Source organism: Antedon mediterranea, chromosome 4 (assembly GCF_964355755.1).
Source record: "Antedon mediterranea chromosome 4, ecAntMedi1.1, whole genome shotgun sequence".
Lineage (NCBI taxonomy): Eukaryota > Metazoa > Echinodermata > Crinoidea > Comatulida > Antedonidae > Antedon > Antedon mediterranea.
Window position 1 is genome coordinate 27,711,386 of NC_092673.1, and position 26,783 is coordinate 27,738,168.

Here is a 26,783-nt window from a genome sequence, read left to right on the forward strand (position 1 = left end):
AATAATAATAATTATTATTATTTATTATTACTCAAGGACGGTCTAAGGACCTAGCCTAGAGAGAGTTAGGGCTAGGCTAGTAGTAGTAGGCCTCACTCAGCAGCTAGCAGTTATACTATATAGGCCTAATATAATAGGCCTAGCGCTAGGAGTCGAGTAGGCTTTAGTTTATAATACAAAAATCCCCTATTATATTATGGACAACACAATGGATGGCGCACTACTCCAATAAAATCCCTTATTGTGGACAAAAAAATCCCCTATTTTGGACAGTCAATTATAAACCAGTAGTAGGCCTATTAATTATAGCGTTTGAGCGAAACTGTCCGTTATTATAAATTATGCAAATTAGGTGACCCAAGGGTCATTTCGCTTGGCACCCCCATCAAAAATGTAATTAGTATAGGGTAGGCAACCTGCATACAAAATTTGGTGCTTTTGGAAAAAAAGTGAACAGACTCCACTAGATAGGCTATATTGTGGACAGATTTCACCAACACTAGATAGGCTATATTGTGGACAGATTTCACCAACACTATTATATTATATATTGGTACTTTCAGATTATTATTTTTATTGATGCGCGCCAAGTAGTTTAGACGGAAAAATTGTGATTTTTTTTTCAATTTGGTGAGTTTATATAGTAAAATTGTTTACTGTTACATGGCAATGCACAATGGCCAATTCCGTTACCGCTCGTCTCTGTGTAGATTGGCCTTTGTTAATACTGCCATTGTTTTGTAGGCTGGTGGTTCTTATCGCTGAAAGTTTTGGCGCCAAAAACCGCCGACTAATTCTGAACACCTGTTCCGAGGCGGATTCCCGCTCATATTATATTGATTAATTCCAACAAGATTTAATTACAGTATAGGTCTAGGCTTTACCTATTTCAGATAATAAGATTTTGGTAAGAACATTTTAAATCAAACATTATTCGAAGTGAGTAGGCTTTTAGGCACGTCTATTTAGGCTAATTCCCCGTATACAACAATAGCACGGTATCAGGCGGTCTCTTGGCTAACGAGGATAGCGCGCCTACATGACGATTGACGGCCCGAGCACTGCCGGCCGGATCGTAAATAAAATGGGGCCATTCAGGTGTTATAGTTTGATAAAAATATTCATTGCTTCGATGGTGAAAAATTGTATGCAGGGGGACGGGAGTGGTAACATTTATTAAGGGCGCGGGACCCTCCCCGCGTTTTAATGTCATTATTTGAACTCTTCCGTCAATCGAAAGGCGGACATTTCACCAACACTATTATATTATATTGGTACTTTCAGATTATTATTTTTATTGATGCGCGCCAAGTAGTTTAGACGGAAAAATTGTGATTTTTTTTTCAATTTGGTGAGTTTATAATAGTAAAATTGTTTACGGTTACATGGCAATGCACAATGGCCAATTCCGTTACCGCTCGTCTCTGTGTAGATTGGCCTTTGTTAATACTGCCATTGTATTGTAGGCTGGTGGTTCTTATCGCTGAAAGTTTTGGCGCCAAAAACCGCCGACTAATTCTGAACACCTGTTCCGAGGCGGATTCCCGCTCATATTATATTGATTAATTCCACCAAGATTTAATTTATAGGTCTAGGCTTTACCTATTTCAGATAATAAGATTTTGGTAAGTACATTTTAAATCAAACATTATTCGAAGTGAGTAGGCTTGGGCACGTCTATTTAGGCTAATTCCCCGTATACAACAATAGCACGGTATCAGGCGGTCTCTTGGCTAACGAGGATAGCGCGCCTACATGACGATTGACGGCCCGAGCACTGCCGGCCGGATCGTAAATAAAATGGGGCCATTCAGGTGTTTTAGTTTGATAAAAATATTCATTGCTTCGATGGTGAAAAATTGTATGCAGGGGGACGGGAGTGGTAACATTTATTAGGGGCGCGGGACCCTCCCCGCGTTTTAATGTCATTATTTGAACTCTTCCGTCAATCGAAAGGCGGACATCAATAGCCTATTGACCGCGCCTACATTTATTATTACATTTTGTTCCTAAATAAAATCGCGGATACGTACGTTACGTACCTATTTCGCTTGATTCCTATCGCCCTTTGGTACAGCTTACTAAAGAGTGTAGGCCACACTACCTGCCGTTCGTAGTCCCATTCCATTTATGAATTGATTTATGATTTGGTGATTTTCCCTACTCGATCCTCACACAGTTATTTGTCGTATTCGAGTGTACCGTTGAGTAGTTTTTCCGTTGAGTACTTCTTTAACGGAGTATTTTGAGCGTTGAGTTGAGACCCGCGTTGAGATTGTTCTTAACGAAAAAGCTTTCGTTTTCAACGTTTTCTATTCGAATGACTTTCTGTTGAGCACAAATTTACAATTCGAATACAAAAAGTACTCAACGAATCTTTACGTTGACAACGGAAGTTCCCAATCGAATACGAACAACATTTCCTCTTATCAATAGCGATCCTCGATAAAATAACCGACGGAACAAGGAAGTGATTGTATAAAGAGTAAAATTGTTATGGTCCTGAATACAAGTATTATAATGAATTTAGGATAACAATTTGAAACACGTTTTGGGGGATTTTTCGTGATTAATCGGTCCTAAAATCGGCATTTTTAGACGATGATATTTGAAATTGGAAGTAGGCTACTGAGTTTGTGTTATAGTAAACGTCCTCATAGAATGAAACTTTGTCTATCATTACGTACACTAGTATCATTAAACATATGAGTTGAAATCGATTCGGAGCATTGCATTTTTGCGTAATTCCGGACACGACGATCAACACTCGCATAGAGAACATTGTAGTTGCTCTGGAATTATTTTCTAAACTTATGGCTACAGTGTTTATATATTATTATTTTACTTTCACTGAAAATGGAAATCTCACTGATTGTATCTCAACGAAGACTAGCTTCAAGCATCCTACACCAAGTAAGTATTTAAATTTAAAAATGAATTTTAACTTGTTGCAAACAATAGGCCTAAACCCAATACACATGAGTCGACAATAAATTATTATATGCAGTATCGTGTCTTCTGACAGGATACTTGTGGGATTGTAGTGATTATTGGGTTATTAATAGGAGCTAATCAAGGTGATAAAGTTATCGAGCCTGTATGTTGCCGTTTCAGTAGACATGATACTGTTTATTGTGGCTAAGACATGTACTGTGTCCGAGAATCATCTGATTAGGTTTAAGTTGATTTAGACTGAGATATGAAAATGAAAAGCACCACCCCGGAGGAGCGGGACAGGCCCCCATGACTCATCTGATCCGCATGATGGGCATGAAAAGGTTATTAAAATAACGTACTCTAATCTAAATTTAAAAGCATTAATTAGTTTGAGGAATTATTTTCATGTTTATTATTGTTTATTTTCATATTTTGTTCATACAATGGCGTTGTGGAATTCAATAAGTTTGTATACGTGTTTCTAATCCATTGTTACCCCGCTAGATAACGATTGTTAACTCACGCACGTAAATCACAATAACCATCCTTTTATAGTCTTTTCTGATATTTATTCCTTTATAAGGGTACATTTTTGCGGTATCATCAAAACCAGAACTAGGCTAAACATGGTTAACTTTAAAAAGCTTGGTCGTAAGAGAAAATCATCAGACCGTCTGGGTTTGATAATTGTGTGCGGCATGACCACCTCGAGGAGTCCATACATTACATTTTCCAGGGAAGGGATCCGGGAAGGGATCATCGTAAATCAGGTAAGTAGTATTTTAGACTTTCCTAGGTTAAAGCATGGCACGGTTTACAACTATAGTAGAATGAGATGCGAAGCATCCTCTTATTGCATGATGTGGGTATCTTTCAGCATCGACATTCATAGACAGTGTATACCGCGATCCCTATCCCTATACATCCCTATTAGTATTAGTTTTAGGGGCAAATCGTTGAACCTAAATTCGTTTTAATTGGCAATAACTAATTATCTAACTCAACTTAATTAGTAAACAGGGTTACATTAGGTGGTTAACATCAGTAGCCTAACGAAAGTATGAACCAACTATATGTAGGCCCATCGAGTAGGCCTAAATATTTTAAAAGTAACGCGCGATTTACCGAATTTAACCCTTAGGCCTATACGTAAATTTATATTAATTAGTGACGGATTGTGCTTTAACATAAAAGTCCCAATCGCACGGGTGTCTAGAAAAACTCAGATCTCAGATATATTTGAGTTTTCTAGATCTAGAAAATCAGATATCTGAGTTTTCTAGATCTAGAAAAGTCAGATATCTGACTTTTCTAGATCTAGAAAACTCGGATATCAATATCTGACTTTTCTAGTTCCAAAATGGAACTAGAAAACTCAGATCATCATTTGATTGGTCATTTGGATCGTTCCATTATTAATCAGGCAGCAGGTAGGTCATTTGAAATACTGGAGTATTATTAAAACTGATTACTGTGTACGTTTTCTTACTATAATATTGTACAGTAACATGTAGAAGCGACCTACGGCTTAAATCATAAAGAAAATACAGTGCATGTTACCGTTAAAATGTAGGCTTAAAAATGAGGCATGTATGAGTTGGTGTGGGTACCAGTTGGTTAATGACGAGTTAGCCAAGTTGGGAATAGGAGGTACGAGTTGACCACTTCTAGTCTAGTACTGTAGGACCAGGCCTACTCTTCACGATACATCGCGCGAGCGATAGCGCACACACGTTGAGCCTGAATTAAGTTTGCCTAGCTAGGCCTAAATGCTAAGCCTACAGTTTAAAAGGTGTATACTGTATTTCTTTATGATTTAAGTCGTAGGCTGCTACTGCAATTTAATTAATAATTATTATTATTAGTAAGAAAACGTATAATATTAATACTGTGTAGTATTTCAAATATGCTACCCTCTAATAATAATGGAACGATCCATTTGATGATCTGGGTTTTATCTTTTATCTGGTATCTGGTATTAGCAGATCCCCTCTGATGATTTTGACTTTCTAATTTGATGCGGGCGCCCACTTTTGGGCCGAAACATCCCACTTTGTGGGCCGAAACGTCTCACTTTAGACCAAATTCATATTAATTTTTTGGATATTTATCAAGTTTTTAAAGGTGTTTAACAATCCGTATTTTATTGATATTGACAATTTTGATATAATATATATAATAAATTACAAAAAAAACGTAATTTTATATTCAATTTATTACTTCGAAAACCTTGTTTATTTCGTGCATTCGCCAAGCGGCCAACAGAGGGCGTAACTTGTTTACATCGTTCGCGTGACTAAAAATTGATCATTTTCGACAATGTTTTCAAAATGTTTGCTTTATTGCATCTTTATCCCTAGTAGTACTACCCCATAGTCTCTCTGGAAATAAAGTTTGGGGAAAAAGCTTATTTTATGCTTATAAAATGCATATCAAAGGCGATAAATTTAAGTGTGCCGAATCGTCTCAGGGCCGAATCGTCCCGGGCCGAATAGTCCCGGGCCAAATCGTCCCAGGGCCGAATCGTCTCAGGGCGGAATCGTCCCGTTACCCTTCCCCCCTACTCCATGGCTCACAATGGCGCCACCCATAGCTCTATTCTATCCCACAATGCCTTTCGAAATTGTTACGCGTTTCGGACGAACAGGGGCGGATTGCTATAAAACAGTCTTAACTAATGGTCTTAACTCCCTGATTAAAGCCGGCTTTATCTGATAGACGGTCTTACTAAAGCCATGTATGTTTAGACCATTGCTATAAAACAGTCTTAGATAAGACCAAAGAACTTATAACACAAGAATCTCCTGTTCTTCAATTTGCATTCAAAACACAGTATCGGAAGTACAGGGTTAAAAGGTCAAACTGGGCGACGCCATTTCACAGCATGGAGCAGCGCCCCCTCCAAACTAGGAAGTCAATTACTCTACCCCTCTAGAGCATTAGCAGATCCCCTCTATGATTTTGACTTTCTAATTTGATGCGGGCGCCCTACTCCATGGCTCACAATGGCGCCACCCATAGCTCTATTCTATCCCACAATGCCTTTCGAAATTGTTACGCGCTTCGGACGAACAGGAGATTCTTGTTTTATAAGTTCTTTGATAAGACCGCGTAAAGTAACAAATTGAGGGCGTACTTTGCGCGTAGAATACCAAATAAGGTAATGTTCGTCACGCTTGTTCAATTCACAATCATAACAGTACGTACATTTCTACGCAAGAAAATCTATTCTAGGGCTATATAAGAATAAAATCACCGTTATTATTTGATTTAACACTTAAAACTCGTTCTATTGGTTGTCTTTGACGATAAATAATACGTAAAAGCAACAAAAAGAGAGGTTTAAGACTGTTTTAAGACTCCTTCGAGTAGGCTTTAATTTTAAAGACCGTTTACAGGTTAGACCGCGGTATAGCAATGGTCTATAATGTAAGACTACTTGCTACGTCACGAATTATAGCCGGCTCCTAAGCGCTAAGACCGGTTATAGACTGCTTAAATTATAGCAATCCGCCCCAGGAGATTCTTGTGTTTAGTTCTTTGCTATGACGTAGGACTACTTCGCTTATGATGCTGCATGCTGGGTGGGAGAGAGAGAGCGCACTAAACCAATGGGAGAGTCGAGTGCTGTGATGAAATGAATCGATGATGATCGGTTATGACGCCTAGGTTACGAAATTGAGGACACGTCGTAGACCGGACTGCAGTTAGTAGTCTAGTACAGTAGTAGTATACAAACTTTTGGACATGCGCGTTACTCATAGGTCTAGTTAGTATCAGAAATCGCGATACGAAAGTATACAGGTAATGAAATTTTACATTGTTATGTTAATCACGAGGAAATGCTATAGCCTAGGTACTAATATTTTGTATGTTTTTGTGGCTTTAATGGCTGCTTCTTTTTACTTCCGCGACGCCCTCTAACCAGTCACACAGTATAATATTAATAATGTTATAAACGTATGCATGGCGGCCGTTCCAAGGCAAAACCACGTAACTCGCATTTTGGTCAATTTTGAGATTTTTACATTTGGGTTTGGGAAATTATTACAAATTTATGAACAACCTGTAAAAATTTCAGGTTTCAGAGATCATTATTTTTAGAGATAGTACCACGTATCTTTAAGCAAAAAAACAAATAATTCTGGTATTTTCCAAGGCAAAACAACGTATCTACCAGATACGTTGTTCTGCCACGGAAATGCATACGATTTTCGCTTCAAATTCTCACAATCAGCTAAGTTACATGATGTTGAGACAGAAACCGCTGATTCATGACGATATGCATAGCAACGATCTTAACTAAAAGTAAAATTTATTAGGCTAGACAACTAATTTTTAATGTATTAAATTTTTTTCTAAGAATTATAAACTAGGGCCTATAGCCTATTTACGAAAAAGTTCAGGCAAGCTTGAAACTAGGCTAGGCTATTATTTTTGACAGACCTACCTAATCTAGCCTAGGCCTAGGCCTATATAGTACCCCAGTACTGTCAATGGAAATAGGCTAAAACGTTGTTTTGCCTCAGAAATGACTTTCTTTCTACTATGCACGTCATTTCCAAGGCAAAACAACGTATCTGTTAAAAAAGTGGTAATAACTTTTGATCAAATTGTATAAATTATTTAAAATTTTGTATTTAATAATAATTATTATTTATTTATACTCAAAATTTCACATCATTACGGTAATTTGTTTCTGAAATACAAACACTCAAACTTCAATTAAATTTTTCTCGAAAAGCAACATTTTGTAATTACGTTGTTTTGCCTTGGAACGGCCGATGGATGATTCATTTCTTGTGATACAGTATGTATTTGTTGAGGGAGTCACGCGTGACTGTATTTCCATTAAATCCTTTGTTCGTGAATGTATTATTTTAGGCCTGTCTCTGATGTGTACTAATCCTACCACTGCTGGTGCATTTCATTCATTGCGCCTACCAACGTTTTTAATAGTTGGGTTGGGTGGTGGGCGACCGTATCAAAATGAAGGACGAGGATATACGTAACAGCCGCTGGACGTACAATAGTACAACTACAATGTGTAAAACTCGTATAAATAATAAAACTCGTCCTAAATAGTAAAACTCGTCCTAAATAGTAAAACTCGTTCCCAAATTATTAAACTTGTCCCCAAATTATAAAACTCGTTCTAAATAATATTAATAAAACTCGTCCTAAATAATAAAACTCCTCCCACTACGCCACACAGCTGGCTTGCAGAAAATCCATAAATTTCCATAAATAAAAGAACGGAAAAAAGCTAACCTAAATCACATGTTTTAACATGTGACATCTAAATGCTCTATAATTGGTTGCCTGTTGCGGTACATAAGCATTAACAGTTGTTATACGTACCGCAACTGTCTGTACGTATAGCCAGTCCCAAAAATGAAATAGCCAACTTTGCGAGCAACATTGTCATTAGGCAGGTGGGGACGCCAAGGGCCCCCGGTTCTGAGTAATTTATAGGTACGTTTCAATCGATTTCTGAGCACATCAAAATTCCACCCCATTACACACTTTTTAGGCACTGCTGGTCCTTCTGATGCGCCACTTTCTATTTCATTTCAACAATTTAATGATTTTGCTGTTGAAAGGTGGGGGTGGGGGGACATGTCCCACGTCCTCCCATGTTCCCCCAGGATCTGCGCCGATGGTGGTGCCTACACGATTTTCACAGCTACTGTGTACTGTATATTAATAGATAGCGCCATTTTGTACAATAAACAAGATTTCATGTCACTTGTGTTGTGACCTGCCAAGGCCCAAGTCTTTCATTTTGTACATAGTATATAATATTAATATGGTATATAATATAAGTAGTAAAAAACACTCTTTCTCTCTCCCCTGTGGGGGTGAATTTTGTGTGCATCAACAAATTTTGTATTTATAATTAGTGTAAATTATTACTAATGAAGATAAATAATTAATGTAAATGTTGTATTATAATCAGTGTACTTTGTTGTTAATTAAGATAATTTAAAATCAGTGTAAATTGTTGGTAAATTAGTTAAATGAATATTATAATAAAATATGATAATTTTGTATACAAATTTATTAAATTATAAATACAAAAATTATTCAAATTTACATTAATATTTATCTTCATTAGCATTAAGCAATAAATTACACTAATTATAAATGTAAAATGTATGCTACATTAAATATCTATTATCAGCAAATTACACTGATTTTAAATACAAAATCATTAAATTTACATTAATTATTTATTTTAACTAGCACAAAACTAAACTGATTATAAATACAAAATAATTTCTATAATAATATGTTGAGGGGTGATCTGTTTAGTTTACGTTTTATTTAGCTTTAAACAATACCAAAACAACCACACAATTTGGTCAAAAACAGAAATTATTCATTAAAAAACCCCTGAAATCAGCTGTTATTGTTTGACATCGCGTATCGTTTAATGTGCTGCTAATTAAGATCAATATTTAATGTAATGTTTGCTACAATACAAGATAAATATTAAATGTGATATGATATAATTTAATTGTTTTAGTCATTTTTTTTTATTTTATTCCATTTTATGTAAGATGCTGTTAGTCCTTACACAGTTATAATAGGGAAAATCAGCATTGTGGTCATATGGTGTTGATTTCCATGACATCATGTGATGTTATGTTAATAATAGTAACTGTTAAAAGTGTTCTTGGTTTTTATCTACAGCATATTTTTTTTAAAATGAACGGAAATAGTACTGGCGGTTACCCACGAGAACTCTTGAAGGATAAATCTGATTTGACGGAGCGCATAACATGTGGTGTCTGTGATCTCATCCTAAGGGATGTGGTCCAACATGAATGTGGACATCGTTTCTGCAGCTCTTGTGCTGAAGCATTACATAGGTAAAATCGGTTCTCGTTTAATTTGATGTTAATTACTGTACCAAGCAAAATAGTCTTTTTTATATTTTTGTCAAATTTTTATATAAAACCTACCATTTTTTTTAAATAGCAAACCTCAGCCACAGTTTTGTCCAAGGTGTCCACCAGATAGCCAAGAAGCTCCAATAAGAAATGTAAGTCTGAAAAAACTATTACGGTACTGTATGTTCACGATAATGGCGGCCAAATATAACTGAGATTGGGTCTTCTCATATCTTTCTAATCTCTGAAATCACTTTTTGACACTTTTGTTTATTTAGATCTATCCCGACTTTGCTGGACGGAAAGAAATTAGGTTATTGCGAGTAAAATGTGTGAATTCTGGATGTCCCTTTGATGGAACCCTTTCTGACTACTTAATAGTGAGTAATTGTATTTAATAATAAATTCCAGTAAATAATATTTATCTCTTAATAAAATACAATTTTGATATACAATTTGTCTAGCCATTTGTTGTTGTTAACCTCTGTATGTTTTGATACAGTATACCAGAAAATTTAAAAAAAACTCATTCATTATTTTAAAAATGCGAGAATTACTTATTTTACATTTGTTTTCCTCCTAGCATCAAGATTCATGTCAGCATTCAAGGGTAGCTTGTGCAGCCTGTGACAAACACATGAAGCGTGTAGAGCTGGAGAATCACAGTTTGAAAGATTGTACAGAACGTACAATAACTTGCCGTTGGTGTAACAGAGAGTTGATTCATCGGAACATGAAAGTAAATAATGAGATATACAGTATATATATCATTTTATAAAGTGTAATAGACTTTCATTTTATCTCTACTATTCAACAACAAAAAATGAATGTTTACTTTTTTTTTACAGCAACACAACAGTGTGTGCCCTAAGTTGGAAATTCTTTGTGAAGTTTGCAAAAAATCAAAGTTGCCAAGAAATGAGGTTGGCTTTTACAGTTTTTCTCAATTTGTCATTAATTAATGTGGTTGAATTTTTTAAAAATAATATGAAGATAATTTCTTATGCAGCACTGAAAATGTTTAGATGATTTATAACTAAATACTTTATTTTGCTAATAGAGTAATCTCAAATCAAACTTTTAAGTTTATTTAGTTGGATGATTAGTTTTTTTTGTGTTAATATTAAAAGATAAAGCTGCATCAAGACCCAGAAAATGGAGACTGCCCTCGGCGTAAAAGATGTTGTAAATTTCGAAGGGTTGGCTGTGAGTTTACAGTAAGTATTAAGTTAGAGTTTTATATTATTATTACAATGATAACACTAACTATTTCATAAAATTAAAACGTTATTTAAAAAATAATCTATTGTTTTGATGAACTTTATTTTTAATATGTAGGCTCCACAGGAGCAGATGCCAGGACACTTGAAAAACAACCAACAAGAACACATGAATCTGTTACTGGATGACAACATCAATATGAGAACAGAACTGGAGTTTACGAAAAAGAAAATGGAAAAGTATGAATCCATGGAATTGGGGGAGAAAGGTGCCTCAGCCCTACACTTTGATAACCCAGAAGAAATAGTTAAGATGGTTGTGAAGAACTTAAAACAGAATGGTATTGTAATGGAAAATCATGAAATAGACTCCTTTAAATCACTTGACATAAATTCAGACAATGGGGGTGCTGGAGCAAGGAAAAAAGTTATGAATATAAACCAGAATGGGAGTTTGAAGGAAGTTGATGTAAAGAAAGTGACATCTTCAAAATCTTCAGAAATTAGAGAGTTGAAAACTATGGTCCAGAACAATAGTCAGAAGATTAAATCTGTGAAGGAAACTCAGGCAATTTTGTTGAAGAAGAATGAAATATTTCATGATGCTCTGGATGTTCTTAACACTGAAATGGATAATGCTGGTCAGAGGACAGTAAACATCCTTAAAGAGGTAGAAAAGGTAAAGACATCAGTTGAAGAGACAACAAAAAATCTCAAAGCAGTTGATCAAGCAATGGCTGTAAAAAATGTGGTAATAACAGAACAGTTCCTGCAGATCAAAAGTCTTGAGAATACATCATATAATGGAATACTTGTCTGGAAGATACCTAACATTAGTCAAAACAGAAGAGATGCCATCAGTGGAAAGCAGACATCAATTTATTCACCATATTTCTTTACAAGCCGTTATGGTTATCGTGTTTGTTGCAGGATTTACCTAAACGGTGATGGCATGGGAAAGGGAACCCACATCTCAATATTCTTTGTCATCATGAAAGGCGCAAATGATGCTCTTCTCCAGTGGCCATTTCGAAACAAAGTCAACTTTGTCTTGCTAGATCAGAACAATCGGGAACACATCATTGATGGATTTCGACCAGATGAAACCAGTAGCTCTTTTCGGAGACCAACCAGTGACATGAATATTGCATCTGGATGTCCGCTGTTCATCTCAATGTCTGAGCTTGAGGCTAGTCCTAATGCATACATCAAAGATGACACGATGTTTATCAAGGTCATTGTAGACATGTCTGATGTTCAAGGCCAGCATAGTCTTATTAAAAAAACCTTTAAAACTTGAGGTATACTAAAGGTCATTTCAATGTGCACAGAAATGATTTTGTATAAAACGCTTCCTAAAAAAGAACATTTTAGATTGTAAGAGAATTCTGATTTTGAGAAAGTTTGCAGTATAGTTTGTTTAAAGGCACTATTTGTATCACAGTAAGTAGACAAACCTCATTAAGTAATATGATTACAGTATATTTAATATAAGTATAATGTACTACTGTATGTAGTAGTGTACAGTATCATATATTCTGTACACTATAAATATATATGTCTAGAAATTTGATCATCTTCAGGCAAATTATTTTGGTCCTTAATACTACAGTATATACTACTATAACACTACTAATTATTGTCTAGTCTGGTTTCTAATGATTGTATGAAAAGAAAATAAATTGCATGAATGGCATAGAAAGAATGGAAAAGCGAAAAGAAAACTACAGCTCCCATCAAACTCAAATACCTGGTTATTGATGAGTTGAATGTGGAGAAATGATGGATTGTTATTTGATTTGATAGTGTATCAATTTTGTAAGGTTGAACTTGTTTACTTGCAGTAGTAAGAGAAAGAGTTTTGCTTATATCACAAATCTTGTGGAGAAATCCACAAGAAGTGTAAAAAAGCAAAATCTTATAAAATTTCATTACTAAAATAATGAAATATGTAGTACTGTTTGTATTACTTAAATATCTTCATTTTTCTTTCTAAAATGAATGTACAGTATACTGTAAAGTCATCTTGTGTGGATTCATTCGAACTTATTATGGTAAATATCTGTCTTTATAGACTGTCCAACATAGTTCGCCTCACATACTTCTGTCTTTATAGACTGTCCAACATAGTTTGCCTCACATACTTCTGTCTTTATAGATTGTCCAACATAGTTCGCCTCACATACTTCTGTCTTTATAGATTGTCCAACATAGTTCGCCTCACATACTTCTGTCTTTATAGATTGTCCAACATAGTTGGTTCGTCTGACATAATTGCTACACCATCTTATTACTACTTAAATATTTTTTACCTCTTTGACTTTAAGTACCGTGACGTGGTGAAGAGGCTTGCTTGCTGCCATATTCATTACCAATAGGTTTTGGTTCAAGATGCACGCACATGTGTTTTTATTACATGTATAATTTTATAATCATTAATGGTTATGGCCTAACAAAAACTTAAAGCTCAGGTACAGGCATGAATTTTAAATATAATATTTGGTCAATTGTACATAAATCAAATATTTGTAACAGAAATCAAGACAAAAAAACATGAATTTCTCTTAATATGGTCAAATACAAAATTTGGCAATATTCTGCCATAAAAACCAGGAAGACCTTTTTTCAGTAGTTAGGTAGTTAACCTAATGTAATAACATGTCTGGTGACTCCCTAGAAGGTGAAAAAAGATGATGGATATACGGTGGATAATTTTTGCTATAGCATGAAAATAAAAATATAAAGTTGAATAAAAATATCAGAAATGTAAAATTCAAGTTATACTACCTATATTTAGTCATCGGATAACATTTTTTACCGCACCGTTTAGTTTTCATAGCTTTTTAAAATGCCTCTCTATTTACAAAATTTGTGTACAAAAGAATAGAGATTTTACTGTGTAATTTGGACTATCCCCCCACTGATAAGAAAGTGCTTATTTTCAACAAGCTCGTGTAACACAAATAAAATCACAAAAATTATGAAACATAGAGGAAACTATAGATCGATAATTATTGGAATGTATAATCAATAGAATTTTTTTGCCCGCACCTGGCCTAGTATTCCCAAAATAACTAGACTTGTTTTTCTTTCTAAATAGTTTTCAAAGGTTAAACAAACTACTAAAACTCATATTATAAGTAAATAAGTTGTGCTAAAAATGTGTTAAAGTTTTTCATAATTAAAACGAGTGTTTAGAAAACCATATCTTTATTTTCTAGACGCCCAATTAAATATTTTAAAAAGACAATGTTAGAAAATTGGCATTATGTAAAGTGGTCAAAGAGGCATGAGACCAGACATTTGTAAATACTATGATGTTACATTTTATTAATTGTTTTATTAATACTGTATGTTGTCATATTTGGAATTTAGCAGAACAGTGACTATATTCAGAAAGCTTTTATTTGAAAATATATGTTTACGCCTACATTATTTAGTGTATAGCAGTAGTAGCCAATATAGTGTAGGAAATTAAAAATTTCTTTTATTTGAGGATATGGTGTTATAAGATTAACAGATTGTTATGCTATAATTTTGTTAGAATTCTGGTGACTTTATTTTAAAGGTAATTTTAATTTTGTTTATGTAACAACATTTATCTTTTGTATATTCCATTTATTAAAAATGCGTAAATTCATTCTTTTCCTTATTCTGAGTCCTTGAGTATCATTAACTTGTGTTTCGTCTTCAGTCTTCAGTACTATAAGGTTTTTTATAAAACACACTTTAGTACATTTATTCAGTATACATGAAATTAAAAAAAATAAGTACAGTGTATATGGATAATGGTTACAATAAGACAGGCACCTACATTAAGTTGGTGTAAAATTCAGATACCATAAAAACTCCAAAAGAAACCCATCTCGAAAAGAAGCCTCAGTCTGCGAAAGTAATCTTGAAAAGAAGTCCACCCAAAAGACCTAAAAAAAGAAGAAACCGAATGGCTTCTTTTGTGTTTGTTTCTTGCTGGTATGGATGTTGCTATCAAAAAACTTTGGTTAAAGTAGGGAACACGATAGAAGAAATACAGTACCGTACCACTTTCCGTTAATTATCGAGTTCCTCATTTATTCCATTACATTTACACATTTATACCTGTATCTTGTATTTTAGATCCTGAATGGAATTTACATTAAATTTTGTCGTTTTAGAATATGGATAGTATTAGTACTGGCGGTTACCCTCGAGAACTCTTAAAGAATAAATCAGATTTAACCGAGCGCATAACATGTGGTGTCTGTGATCTCATCCTAAGGGATGTCGTACAACATGAATGTGGACATCGTTTCTGCAGCTCTTGTGCTGAAGCATTACAAAAGTAAGTCGGGTCTAAAATAATATTATTTATCAGGCATAGTAGAAGACCTATCTATAAGATAGTGATTTTTTAGTGTTGAAAATTTATTTTGTTTGTTTTAACAGCAAACCTCAGCCACAGTTTTGTCCAAGGTGTCCACCAGACAGTCTAGAAGCTCCGATAAGAAATGTAAGTGTGTAAAAATAATGTAAGACAACAAACATAATTTCAAGTGAACTGTGGAAACCACACCACTATTCAGGGGACACCTATTGTACCCTAAATTAGTAGTATTATACATCTAAATATATTGGGTCTTGACTATCCTTGTTGCGTCACACCAATACCATTATTATGGTACAGATTGGTATCTTTTTTTTAAAATCACTGTTTGGGACTTATTTTATTTTATAGATCTATCCGGACTTTGCTGGACGGAAAGAAGTTCGGTTGTTGCGAGTAAGATGTGTGAATTCTGGATGTACTTTTGATGGAACCCTTTCGGACTACTTAAAAGTGAGTAATTGAATAATAAATTAAATATTTATCTTTTGTACAATTTTAAACACTAGTATTACTAATTTTACATTTGTTTTCCTCCTAGCATAAAGATTCATGTCAGCATTCAAGGGTAGCTTGTGCAGCCTGTGACAAACACATGAAACGTGTAGAGCTGGAGAATCACAGTTTGAAAGATTGTACAGAACGTACAATAACTTGCCGTTGGTGTAACAGAGAGTTGATGCATCGAAACATGAAAGTAAATTGAGATTAAAATTGTATATGATAAAATAATATGCTTTCATTTCGTCTTTACTCTTCAATCAATTTTTTATAAAAAATTTAATGTTTACTTTTTTATTACAGCAACACAACAGTGTGTGCCCTAAGTTGGAAATTCTTTGTGACGTTTGCAAAAAATCAAAGTTGCCAAGAGATGAGGTTGGCTTTTACAGTTTTTCTCAATCTGACATTAATTAAGTAATGTGGTTGAATTTTTCTTAAATAATATCAACACAATTTCTTATGCAGCACTACTGAAAATGTTTAGATGATGTATAATTTTAAAATACTTTATTTCGCTAATGGTGTAATCTCAAATCAATATTTCAGTTTATTTAGTTGGATGATTAGTTTTGTTGTTAATATTAAAAGATAATGCTGCATCAAGACCCAGAAAATGGAGACTGCCCTCGGCGTAAAAGATGTTGTAAATTTCGAAGGGTTGGCTGTGAGTTTACAGTAAGTATTAAGTTAGAGTTTTATATTATTATTACAATGATAACACTAACTATTTCATAAAATTAAAACGTTATTTAAAAAATAATCTATTGTTTTAATGAACTTTATTTTTAATGTGTAGGCTCCACAGGAGCAGATGCCAGGACACTTGAAAAACAACCAACAAGAACACATGAATCTGTTACTGGATGACAACATCAATATGAGAACAGAACTGGAGTTTACGAAAAAGAAATTGGAAAAGTATGAATCCATGGAATTGGGGGAGAAAGGTGCCTCAGCCCTACACATTGATAACCGAGAAGAAATAGTTAAGATGGTTGTGAAGAACTTAAAACAGAATGGTATTGTAATGGAAAAGTATGAAATAGACAGTGGTGGTGCTGGAGGAGACCTTCAAGAGGTAGAAAAGGTAAAGACATCAGTTGAAGAGACGACAAAACATCTCAAAGCAATTGATCAAGCAATGGCTGTAAAAAATGTGGTAATAACAGAACAGTTCCTGCAGATCAAAAGTCTTGAGAATACATCATATAATGGAATGCTTGTCTGGAAGATACCTAACATTAGTCAAAACAGAAGAGATGCCATCAGTGGAAAGCAGACATCAATTTATTCACCATATTTCTTTACAAGCCGTTATGGTTATCGTGTTTGTTGCAGGATTTACCTAAATGGTGATGGCATGGGAGAGGGAACCCATATCTCAATATTCTTTGTCATCATGAAAGGTGCAAATGATGCTCTTCTCCAGTGGCCATTTCGAAACAAAATCCTCTTTGTCTTGCTAGACCAGAACAACCAGGAGCACATTATTGATGGATTTCGACCAGATGAAACCAGTAGTTCTTTCCGACGACCAATTAGTGACATGAATATTGCAATAGGATGTCCGTTGTTCATCTCAATGTCTGAGCTTGAGGCTAGTCCTAATGCATACATCAAAGATGACACAATGTTTATCAAGGTCTATGTAGAGTGTCATGGAGGTGAAGGCGACGGAATTCCACATGAATAGCGCAAAGGAAGAAATTTTACCTTTTTTAGTCGCGACTCTTCGATCGGTTATTTCGACAGTGGATATAAATTTTGGGAGGAAAATATAATGTTTTTATTTAGTCGCGTGCAAACACGACTCTATAGCTCACAATGTTGGTAAGTCGGTCGGTAAACACTAACTCATATTCATACTTTTTCGTTATTTTGACTGTGGATATTAATACTTTGAGGCATATATATATGTTTTAAAAAATGTTTGACCATTTTCTATCATTTTTAGCAATTTTAGTTGGTCGGTCGGTCCGTCGGTCGGTAAACACTAACTCACGTTCATATTTTTTCGTTATTTTGACAGTGGATATTAATACTTAGAGGAGGCAAATATAAATGTTTTTAAACAAGTTTTAACATTTTTTGTCGCGTGCAAACGTGACTCACTATGTTCAAATTTGTGCACGCGACTGCAGCCGTGTATATGGCCTTGTTTTAAATCCACCTGAAATCAGTTTGCTATGTCTCATGAGAGAGGCATGACTCATCTTTTCTCTTGACCTTACATTTAGTAGCGGTAGAATTGAAAATGGTAAATTGGATGAAAGTCCATCAACATTTTTATATGTTGCATTGTTTGTCTTTTTTGCTGTTCTTTCAAAGGACCTCATTGGAAACAAGTCCGTAGAGGATTTTATGAGTTATCCTTGGCATCCTTGTTTTATTTTGGTATTTTTATATTTGCTAATTTTAATTGTATGTCTGTAATATTTTATGTACTGATGCCGAAATAAATCAAATCAAATCAAATCAGGCTGCCCTCAGTATCAACCCTCTGCGAGAGGAATCGTGCAGATTGATCTAAAATCCGATTTTAGCGTAGGCGACCTAAACTACCTAAAACTACTGAAAAAAAGTCTTCCTGAAATTTATAGCAGAATTTTGCCAAATTTTGTATTTGACCATTTTAAGGGAAATGTAGGTCTATGAATGGATGATTAGGTGGGAACACGACCGCTAGTTGATCATACCCTGTACCGATTTGATCGTACGATTAATCGGGAAACCACCTCACGAAGTAATTTAAATGTTCTATATAGTCATAAAACGCATTATTAGTTATTACTGTACTTATTATCAGAGAGAACAAGCAAGCCAAGTAACCTAAACAACAAGCTGCTATCCCTTCAAACTCAAGTATCTGGTTATTGAGACTAAGACTAAATGTTATCTATTTAAGAGTTACTGTGTCAGCATGTGTACTGTTCAACCTTATGGTGTAGATATAATAAGAGCACTGCTGAGATCACTGAAAGTATGTTATAACAATGCCTTACGTTTGCTGCTGAAGCAGCCTAGACATTGTAGTGCAAGCATGATGTTTGTCTTAAATGACGTCCCATCCTTTGATGAGTTCATTAGAAAATCTGTTTTTAGTTTTTAAAATCGTGTGAACGCAAGTAGTAATTCCTTGATCATGGCGATTTATCGCCACGTTCTTAATGTGTCAAGAATGCACATACAATGGAATGCTTTGTTGCATTGACTTTATATATTTACATATCTTTGTTTTTGTTCTATGAGCTGTTAGATTTTTTTCTTCTCTCTTTTGCTATGGATATAATATTATGTCACCATGATATTCTGAAATAAAAAGATAAATGAATGAATTGATGAGTTGTGGGGAAAAGTAATTGGAATTTATAGTTACAGTTTTCTGGTGTCACAAATCCTGCGGAGAACGAAATCCGCAAGAAGTGTAAAAAAGCAAAATTGTAATTAATTGCATTAGGCCTATTACTAAATATAATTTCTCGTATGAATAAAATGAATAAATAAATAAAATAAATATACGGGTTACTGGTATAAAACAATGCAACTCATCTGAACGTGACCGTAGACGACTAGAAAGAACGTATAATATTTTTCAACTTGAACTCTCAAACCCAATGGACTTAATGTATCATTTAAATCATTTAGAATTGAGTATTGTACTTTTTGTCTATCTGATTGACATGAGTTATAATTATGTAGGCCTAATGCCTTTTGTTTGTCAATGCTTTTGTCAATTTGTTATTTGCTTGTTCATTGTTACGCCGCATATAGCCCATAATAGACTCCTTTGTTTTCTAGTGTAGGCCTACCCTTTTTCTATGGTATTTGTCTTTTACCAATATTCTATCAGTACCTGATGATGACCTATGTACTGGGTCGAAAGTACTAGTACAATAAATATTTTATTTTGATTCAGAAACAAGAACTTTGTCTGTTTTATGTTTATACATGATCCTGCCTATGCAGCACCTATTTCTTTTCCTGATATATTTGTAGGGCTATTGCTTTTGTATTTTTCTGTAATGTTTCGTCTGACCGAAATTGAATAAATCGAAATCAAAGGAGATGGTTGTTGTTTTACTATTATTATTATTACTTTTTTGACGAAAGACACGTCGATGACAAACAATGCTGTGTAGGGAAGCGTAACCAACAGAAATAACATAGCACTTTCATTATTATGGGCACATCACATTTTTTTCAAAACAGTTTGACCGAGCTTGTTATAATACCTGTTATTGACTCTGAACACGTTGAAGACGGTAGAGGGAGACAGACAAAATCGGTTTCGTCCATGTGTTTAATTAAGTGTGATTGCTTTGCCTTCCTTGCAAAAAAAAACTGCTGCTCAGGGCGGTCTGGCTGTTTACCAGACACACTACAGAGTAGGCCTAGATAGCACTCTATTTTGGACAAAACTAGGCATAGCCACATAGCCCCAAGGCCCCGGCAGACAAGTAAATGATTTATTTTATTTTCTTAGAAATGTATGCTTACCCTAGCCTAATACAGCTAGGCTAAGTCTAAATAATCCAACCTCTTTGGCCATTCAATTATTAAGCCTATTCTATTGATTTATAAATTATAATACAAGGCTAGCTAGGCACCTATCTACCTAACTAAGGCCTTAGTACTACTATCTTAACTATCTAGCCTAAAAATGGCTAGCTAGGCCTGTAGAAGATCTAGCCTAGTAGGGCCATAACTAGGCCTAGGCTAGTTAGGATATTTTTTACTAGCTGAGTTATGTCATGTACAGTAAAGTGTGGTAAATGAATTTATAAAATATGGGAGATCCTAAAATGATAGCTCATCTAGACACCACCTGTATTGTATACTATACTACACTAATAATAATAATTAATAAACTGTCTTCTCTCTCTATTAATAGGTCAGACCATCTCCTCTCTCATCGGTGAGAGCTCACTAGTACTTGCTATCCAGTGCTATAATTATATATTATATGTTATATAATTTTTTTCATTATTTACAAAATAAAAATTATGTGAGACGTTATTATTAACACTAGTTTAATGCAATTTCCAGTTGTCATGTCAAGTTCAAGCCATGCTTATGTTCCATTGAAGAAAGAGATAAAAACCATGGGAGATGTTGCTAAATGGCAAAAGTCACAGGTTTGTTTGTTTACCCATAAATGTTTATTGTCGCAAAAATGTTATTTAGTAATGCTGTATATAATCAATTTATATCATCTGCATAGATTACTGTACTAACTTTGTATTGGGCAGAAACTAATTCATTATAAATAAATATAATACAATACTCATTGTACCTTTGTAGTTTTGTGGAAGTTTAACTATCTGGTGCCTCAATACCATTTAGTTGAAATAAACAGAATGCACACATTTGTAAAGTTTAGTTTTCAAAGACTTCAACCCTAACGTCCTGTCTACACTATAAAACTAATTTGACAAAAAAGTGTGATGTGCCCAAATATGGTAGTGATATGACATCATCCTGTTCATATATGGGCACATCACATTTGTTGTCACATAAAGTTTGATAGTGTAGACAGAGCTTTAGCATACTGTATTTGTTACATTCATAGTTTGAAGATTTTTTTGTACTACTGTACTGTATCAGTTTTATTATAGATTATATTATATTGTATATCTGAAACTTATGTTTATTTTGTAGGCTTTTAAGGAATATTTAGCCTTTGTAGAAACATTGAGTGCGTCTGTCCTAGGCAAGAAAATAACGGACGATATTCATCAAACAGAGGTATTTTAACAATTTCTTTTCAATCTCTAATTCCTCACTTTCAGTTTGTTAAATGGTAGGGTTTGCAACTTATTCTCAAACAGAAGACAAAGATGAATAACAATACAATTTTTAATTTTTATTTAATTTTCCAGAGTTGTAGCAAACTGATTGAAGTTTTAGATGTACTTAGTAATTGGATTGATGCAATTCCGCCAGTAGATCAACCACAACGGTTTGGGAACAAGGCATACCGTACTTGGTTCGACAAACTTACAACTGTAAGTGTGTGGTGATTTTTGTGAGTCCAGGGGTCAGATTTATGCTTATTATTTTAGTTTTAAAAACAGCCTATGCTATGCAAATACAGGTACAGGTAATGTATTTTACCCATAAAACTTACAATGAAGTTCATTCCATAAGATAAAAATTATTTGTTTATGATAAATATAGCCTAAATTTTTCACTTATACAACTTTTAATGTAATATAAAATAAATGTTGTAATATCTGTTTCACTTCCAATAGAATTCAGAAGAGATACTAAAAGGAATGTTAGATGAAAAGGACTGGCCATCTATCATAGAATTACAAGGTTATTTTAACGATGGCTTTGGGAACAGTACTCGAATTGACTATGGAACAGGCCATGAGATGAACTTTGCAGCTTTCTTGTGTTGTCTATTTAAACTAAGATATTTAACAGAAGTAGACTATGAAGCAGCTGTCCTCAGGGTGTTTGAAAGGTAAGGTGGTGAATAAAGCTCAGTTTTCCAACTAATACACTTCATTTGTACAACAGAACCAACAGCTTAACATCCCATCCAAAGATGGTACACAGTTCCTTAAGCTCTGCCTACACTATCAAACTAGTTCGACAAAAGAATTGTGATGTGCCCATATATGGTAGGGTTATAGCCAAATATGGTAGTGATATGCCCAAATATGGTAGTGATATGATATCATCATGTAATATGACAGTGCTTTATATTCATTGTGTCTTGATATTTTTGCACAGATATTTGACTTTGATGAGAAAACTTCAGACAGTGTATATGATGGAGCCAGCTGGTAGTCATGGAGTGTGGGGACTTGATGATTTTCAGTTTTTACCATTTTACTGGGGAAGCTCTCAACTTAAAGGTAAGGGCGTACTTAAGTTTTAAGGATAGTAATAAGAAATCTTTTAATTTGAGTGAACCTGCACAAGTTCACGTCCACATAGGTGGTTTTCGACTGGTACTTTTCCACGGATATATGAACATTTTGATTGAGACACTGTGCCACACGTCCTCACTACAAATTAAAAACCTTGAGTATATACAGCGTATTAAATGTTATACTAAGATGAATACAGTAGTACTATATTTGTAATTGTTTTGAATGGCTAAGATTTGTGTTATGTTTACCTCTAGGTGGAGCAATAAAACCAAATGCTTTGACAGATCCAGCCATAGCCAAAAACATATCACAAGACTTTATGTTCATGGGTTGTGTAGCATATATAAATGAGGTAAGCAGAATTAGGTAAATACAGCAGCAGCAATCGAGAGAGCACAAACCTTCCACCTATGCAAATGTAATGCCATGTTTCCATACAGTTATGAAAGCATCCTTTAAAATCTTATGAAAATCGGGTAATAACTTTTTGAGTAATCCTGCTAACTAACAGATATAGAAAGGCCTTTTTGGCAAAGGTAATAAGTACCTGAGACAACAGATAATGCCCTCTGTAGACATCTTAACTGCATATATAGCCACTCCTTTAGGCTGCCAACTACAAATGATAAAATAAAAAGTAAAAATATTATTATTTATGCCTAAAAGAAATTGAAAACCTAAACTGTTAATATCTTATATTTACTTATATTATAAGTTTATTTTGAAACTTTCTTTGCAGGTGAAAACGGGACCTTTTGCAGAACACTCTAATGTGCTATGGGGAATCAGTTCAGTTCCTGAATGGTCAAAGGTCAACTCAGGACTTATGAAAATGTACAAAGCAGAGGTAAATACACTTTTATAATATTATGTTTATAGCACTTTGACAGAATAGTGTGTTTGGTAGTGATTAAACATAACATTGACATGTTATTTCTGTATTATATTCAGTAACACTCTTCATACCACCTGTATTAAGGGACCACCTGTATTAAAGGACCACCTGTATTAAGGAACCACCTGTATTAAAGGGACCACCTGTATTAAAGGGAGCACCTGTATTAAGGTACCACCTGTATTAAAGGGACCACCTATATTAAAGGGACACCAGTATTAAAGGGACACTTGTATTAAAGGGATATTTGCATTAATAGGACACCTGTATTAAAGGGACACCTGTATTAAAGGGGCACCTGTATAAAGGGGACTCTTTCCTGTGAAACAAACACTTTTGAGGATGTCCCCATAAGTAGGATTCTACTTTTTTTTATAAATTTTTTCCAATCTACTGTAATATATTTGTTTTATAGACACATAATTATTTAATTGTTAATTTTTCACAAATGACTAGAGCACTGTCTCCACTATTAAACTAGATCGACAAAAAAGTGTGATGTGCCCAAATATAGTAGTGATATGCCAAAACATGGTAGTGATATGACATCATCATGTCCATATATGGGCACAGCACATTTTGTTGTCACATAAAGTTTGATAGTGTAGACAGAGCTTTAACAACAGCGTTCAAACTTGACAGTAATTTGTATATTAATTATACAATTATACTGATTGAATTTTGTATCATTTTTTTATAAGGTTCTGTTAAAATTGCCTGTAATACAGCATTTCTCATTTGGTACCATGTTATCCATCAATCCAGCGGAAGTATGACCTTTGACCTTGTGTACTTGCAATGACTTTAAATGCACAATAGACTATTTAGTGAAAGTTAAAATGTATTTCAATTTTTGTAACGAGTTGAGGATGGCTTGTGGTATTTTCAGTTGCATAACCGAATGATGAATATTATTCCAGTGTAATACTTGTATTTCAAAATGCATGTGTGCCACGGATATGAGCTGCGCATACAAGCTATTGCTTTTTTTTGTTTGGAAGAAAAAATATCGACAGCCATGCATCTTTTCAAAGTTTTTCACACAATGATGATAATTGTAATTGAATAACTTGCTGCTACCATACAACAGTTTTATGGGGATATACTGCAGTAAACATGTCATTACTGCAGAAACAGCAAGATGAGTAACTTTTGAATAAAAACACCTTTCTTTGAACATATATAGCAGAGTTTCTTAAATGAAACAAAATAGAAAGAAGTGTTGCCATGGTTAAATTAAACAACAAGTTTAATATATTTGTGTTTTGCAAACTGTGACATATTGAGAAATATAAACGTCATTAAGAAATTACTTTCTGACAGTACAGTGTCCTATTAGTATTACATACAATTAATTTGACGAAGTTTCCTGTGATGTTTTATTTTATGGATATGTCGCCCTCTATATTCGACGTTTTTCAACAAAACAGTTTTTTTTTCTATACTGGATAAAAGTGCACAATCAGTAGGCCAATATGGACATAGCGTTCAAATAGAGATGCATACATAAATAAATGATAGTTCGTATTAAATTTGTATGAATTTAATTATTTGGATACTCATCTATGTCGGGCCTGACATTTTTTGCTAGTCTCTACACAAGCATGTTTATATGGTTCACAGGGAGTTCACATAAAACAACTTTGCTGGTCTATGTGTGTTGTAGTGTGAACAAGGGGTACTCCCGTTAGTTCTCCCAAATTTTAATATTCGTAACCATTTTTTTGTTTGTCTTTAAAATCATGTTCGTTTTCTTTGTTGTATTTTCACAGAACTTTTCTCTTTGTTCGTTTCGGTATGAGGTTTTAGTTGGATGTATTTAGTGAACATATGGCGTACAAATAGGTTTGCGCATCAACGGATTTAGGAATTACCAATTCTATTTATGCTAAAATTCGACTGATATGATTATTGTTTTAATGAACAAGTATAATATCAGCTTTAAAAAGATAATTGTTTGAAATATTTAAAGGTTGTTTATTTAAATGTTTATGAAAGCTATGGATCTTCCCCTGACCGAAAATGAATGCAAAGACGTTTGATGGACCTCCACGATGTAGACTGTAAGCTACATTTTGTTTGTTTATTTTAAGGTCTGATTTCTATTCGTGGTTTAATTGGTATGTCTGGCATAGCATAACTGATTTTTCAATTTGTAGTCTAGCAAGAACATTATTCAACGTATTTCACAGAAAAGCACGGCAATATCTACTACTACTACTACTACTACTACATCTACGTCTATTAAGAAACGAATACTTCTCAACCCCCCCCCCCCCCACCATCATTCCTACCCCTTTGACATAAGGTCGTTAAATTTATAGGTCCATGGTCTAATTTAAACCATAGTGTAAAAAATGAACATCCGTGTCACGAGCATTTAAAGAAACATAATTTTAATTGAAAACGTTTTTTTCTTGATGATTTTATGGACCAATTATATGACGACACTAGTTATATTTAGTAACGTATTGTGTTTTTTGTTTAGACCTAAGTGTTTATGATAAATGTAGAAATCGTTATTGTTTGTAGTTGTAACGGTATGTACCATGAGATCACATCTAATTCCGAGTCTATTCAATGTTATGTTAATATTATTCACGTTCTCGCGTTAGTATTTAATTTACTGAATAACTTGTGCGTTCGCAAAATATTTTAACACGATACATTTACTGATTGGATTTATAACATGCAAATATAATTATCTGTGCTGAGAATACAGTGATTATGTAATAGTTGACGTCATCCAGTTGAATAATGACGTCATCGAACTCAAATGGTCAGAATTGTGGGTGGTACGTTTGTGAGAAGTAGGCGTGCTAATTATTAGATAATGTGAAGCGGTAATTGAAATTGTCAATTAAGAAGTAGATAGAACATTACTTACAAAAAATTACAGTACAACCCGTTTAAGGGCACACGTTCGAAACCTAACATAGGTAGGCATATTCCCGTATAAGGTTGTGCCCTGAATATGGGTTGGCCGTATAGTGGTAACACAATTATATTTCCCCTCGTTCATTTCATAATACAGTTATTAACCTAATGCCAACAATTTCGTTTTGCTATCGTGATAACTGATAA

General features: G+C 34.2%; 3 protein-coding genes across 7 annotated transcripts in view; all 3 read left to right on the top strand.

Annotated features, from left to right (window-relative positions):
• Positions 1–3,631: 3,631 nt before the first annotated feature.
• LOC140047113 (TNF receptor-associated factor 2-like) lies at positions 3,632–14,643 on the top strand. 3 transcript variants are annotated; one of them, XM_072091941.1, is made up of 7 exons: positions 3,632–3,707; positions 9,634–9,985; positions 10,112–10,213; positions 10,417–10,572; positions 10,682–10,756; positions 10,964–11,050; positions 11,172–14,643. In XM_072091941.1, the coding sequence occupies exons 4-7, from the start codon at positions 10,471–10,473 to the stop codon at positions 12,351–12,353; spliced, it is 1,446 nt and encodes a 481-aa protein (XP_071948042.1). In that variant the 5' UTR covers positions 3,632–3,707; positions 9,634–9,985; positions 10,112–10,213; positions 10,417–10,470; the 3' UTR covers positions 12,354–14,643. The 3 variants fall into 3 exon arrangements, with proteins under 3 accessions (XP_071948042.1, XP_071948043.1, XP_071948041.1); XM_072091942.1 differs by lacking the exon at positions 3,632–3,707 and adding an exon at positions 5,016–5,061; XM_072091940.1 differs by lacking the exon at positions 3,632–3,707 and adding an exon at positions 7,010–7,245.
• A 1,136-nt stretch (positions 14,644–15,779) lies between these two features.
• Positions 15,780–19,911, top strand: LOC140046217 (TNF receptor-associated factor 2-like). The gene is made up of 5 exons (XM_072090784.1): positions 15,780–15,869; positions 15,958–16,113; positions 16,221–16,295; positions 16,509–16,595; positions 16,717–19,911. Exons 2-5 carry the CDS (start codon positions 16,012–16,014, stop codon positions 17,611–17,613), a joined length of 1,161 nt encoding a protein of 386 aa, XP_071946885.1. The 5' UTR covers positions 15,780–15,869; positions 15,958–16,011; the 3' UTR covers positions 17,614–19,911.
• A 337-nt stretch (positions 19,912–20,248) lies between these two features.
• LOC140047115 (serine/threonine-protein phosphatase 2A activator-like) overlaps positions 20,249–26,783 on the top strand; it is a 37,457-nt gene continuing 30,922 nt past the window's right edge. For 2 of the 3 annotated variants that reach the window (XR_011844908.1, XM_072091945.1), the window contains exons 1-8: positions 20,249–20,377; positions 20,967–21,055; positions 21,579–21,665; positions 21,800–21,925; positions 22,172–22,389; positions 22,662–22,786; positions 23,059–23,156; positions 23,544–23,651. Coding sequence is in view for 2 of the 3 variants with exons in the window: in XM_072091945.1 (XP_071948046.1) it covers positions 20,972–21,055; positions 21,579–21,665; positions 21,800–21,925; positions 22,172–22,389; positions 22,662–22,786; positions 23,059–23,156; positions 23,544–23,651 (846 nt within the window). In the remaining variant the exon portion in view is untranslated. Of the gene's footprint in view, positions 20,378–20,966; positions 21,056–21,578; positions 21,666–21,799; positions 21,926–22,171; positions 22,390–22,661; positions 22,787–23,058; positions 23,157–23,543; positions 23,652–24,400; positions 25,939–26,783 lie in introns of those variants that run through there. The other variant, XM_072091944.1, reaches the window with a different exon arrangement.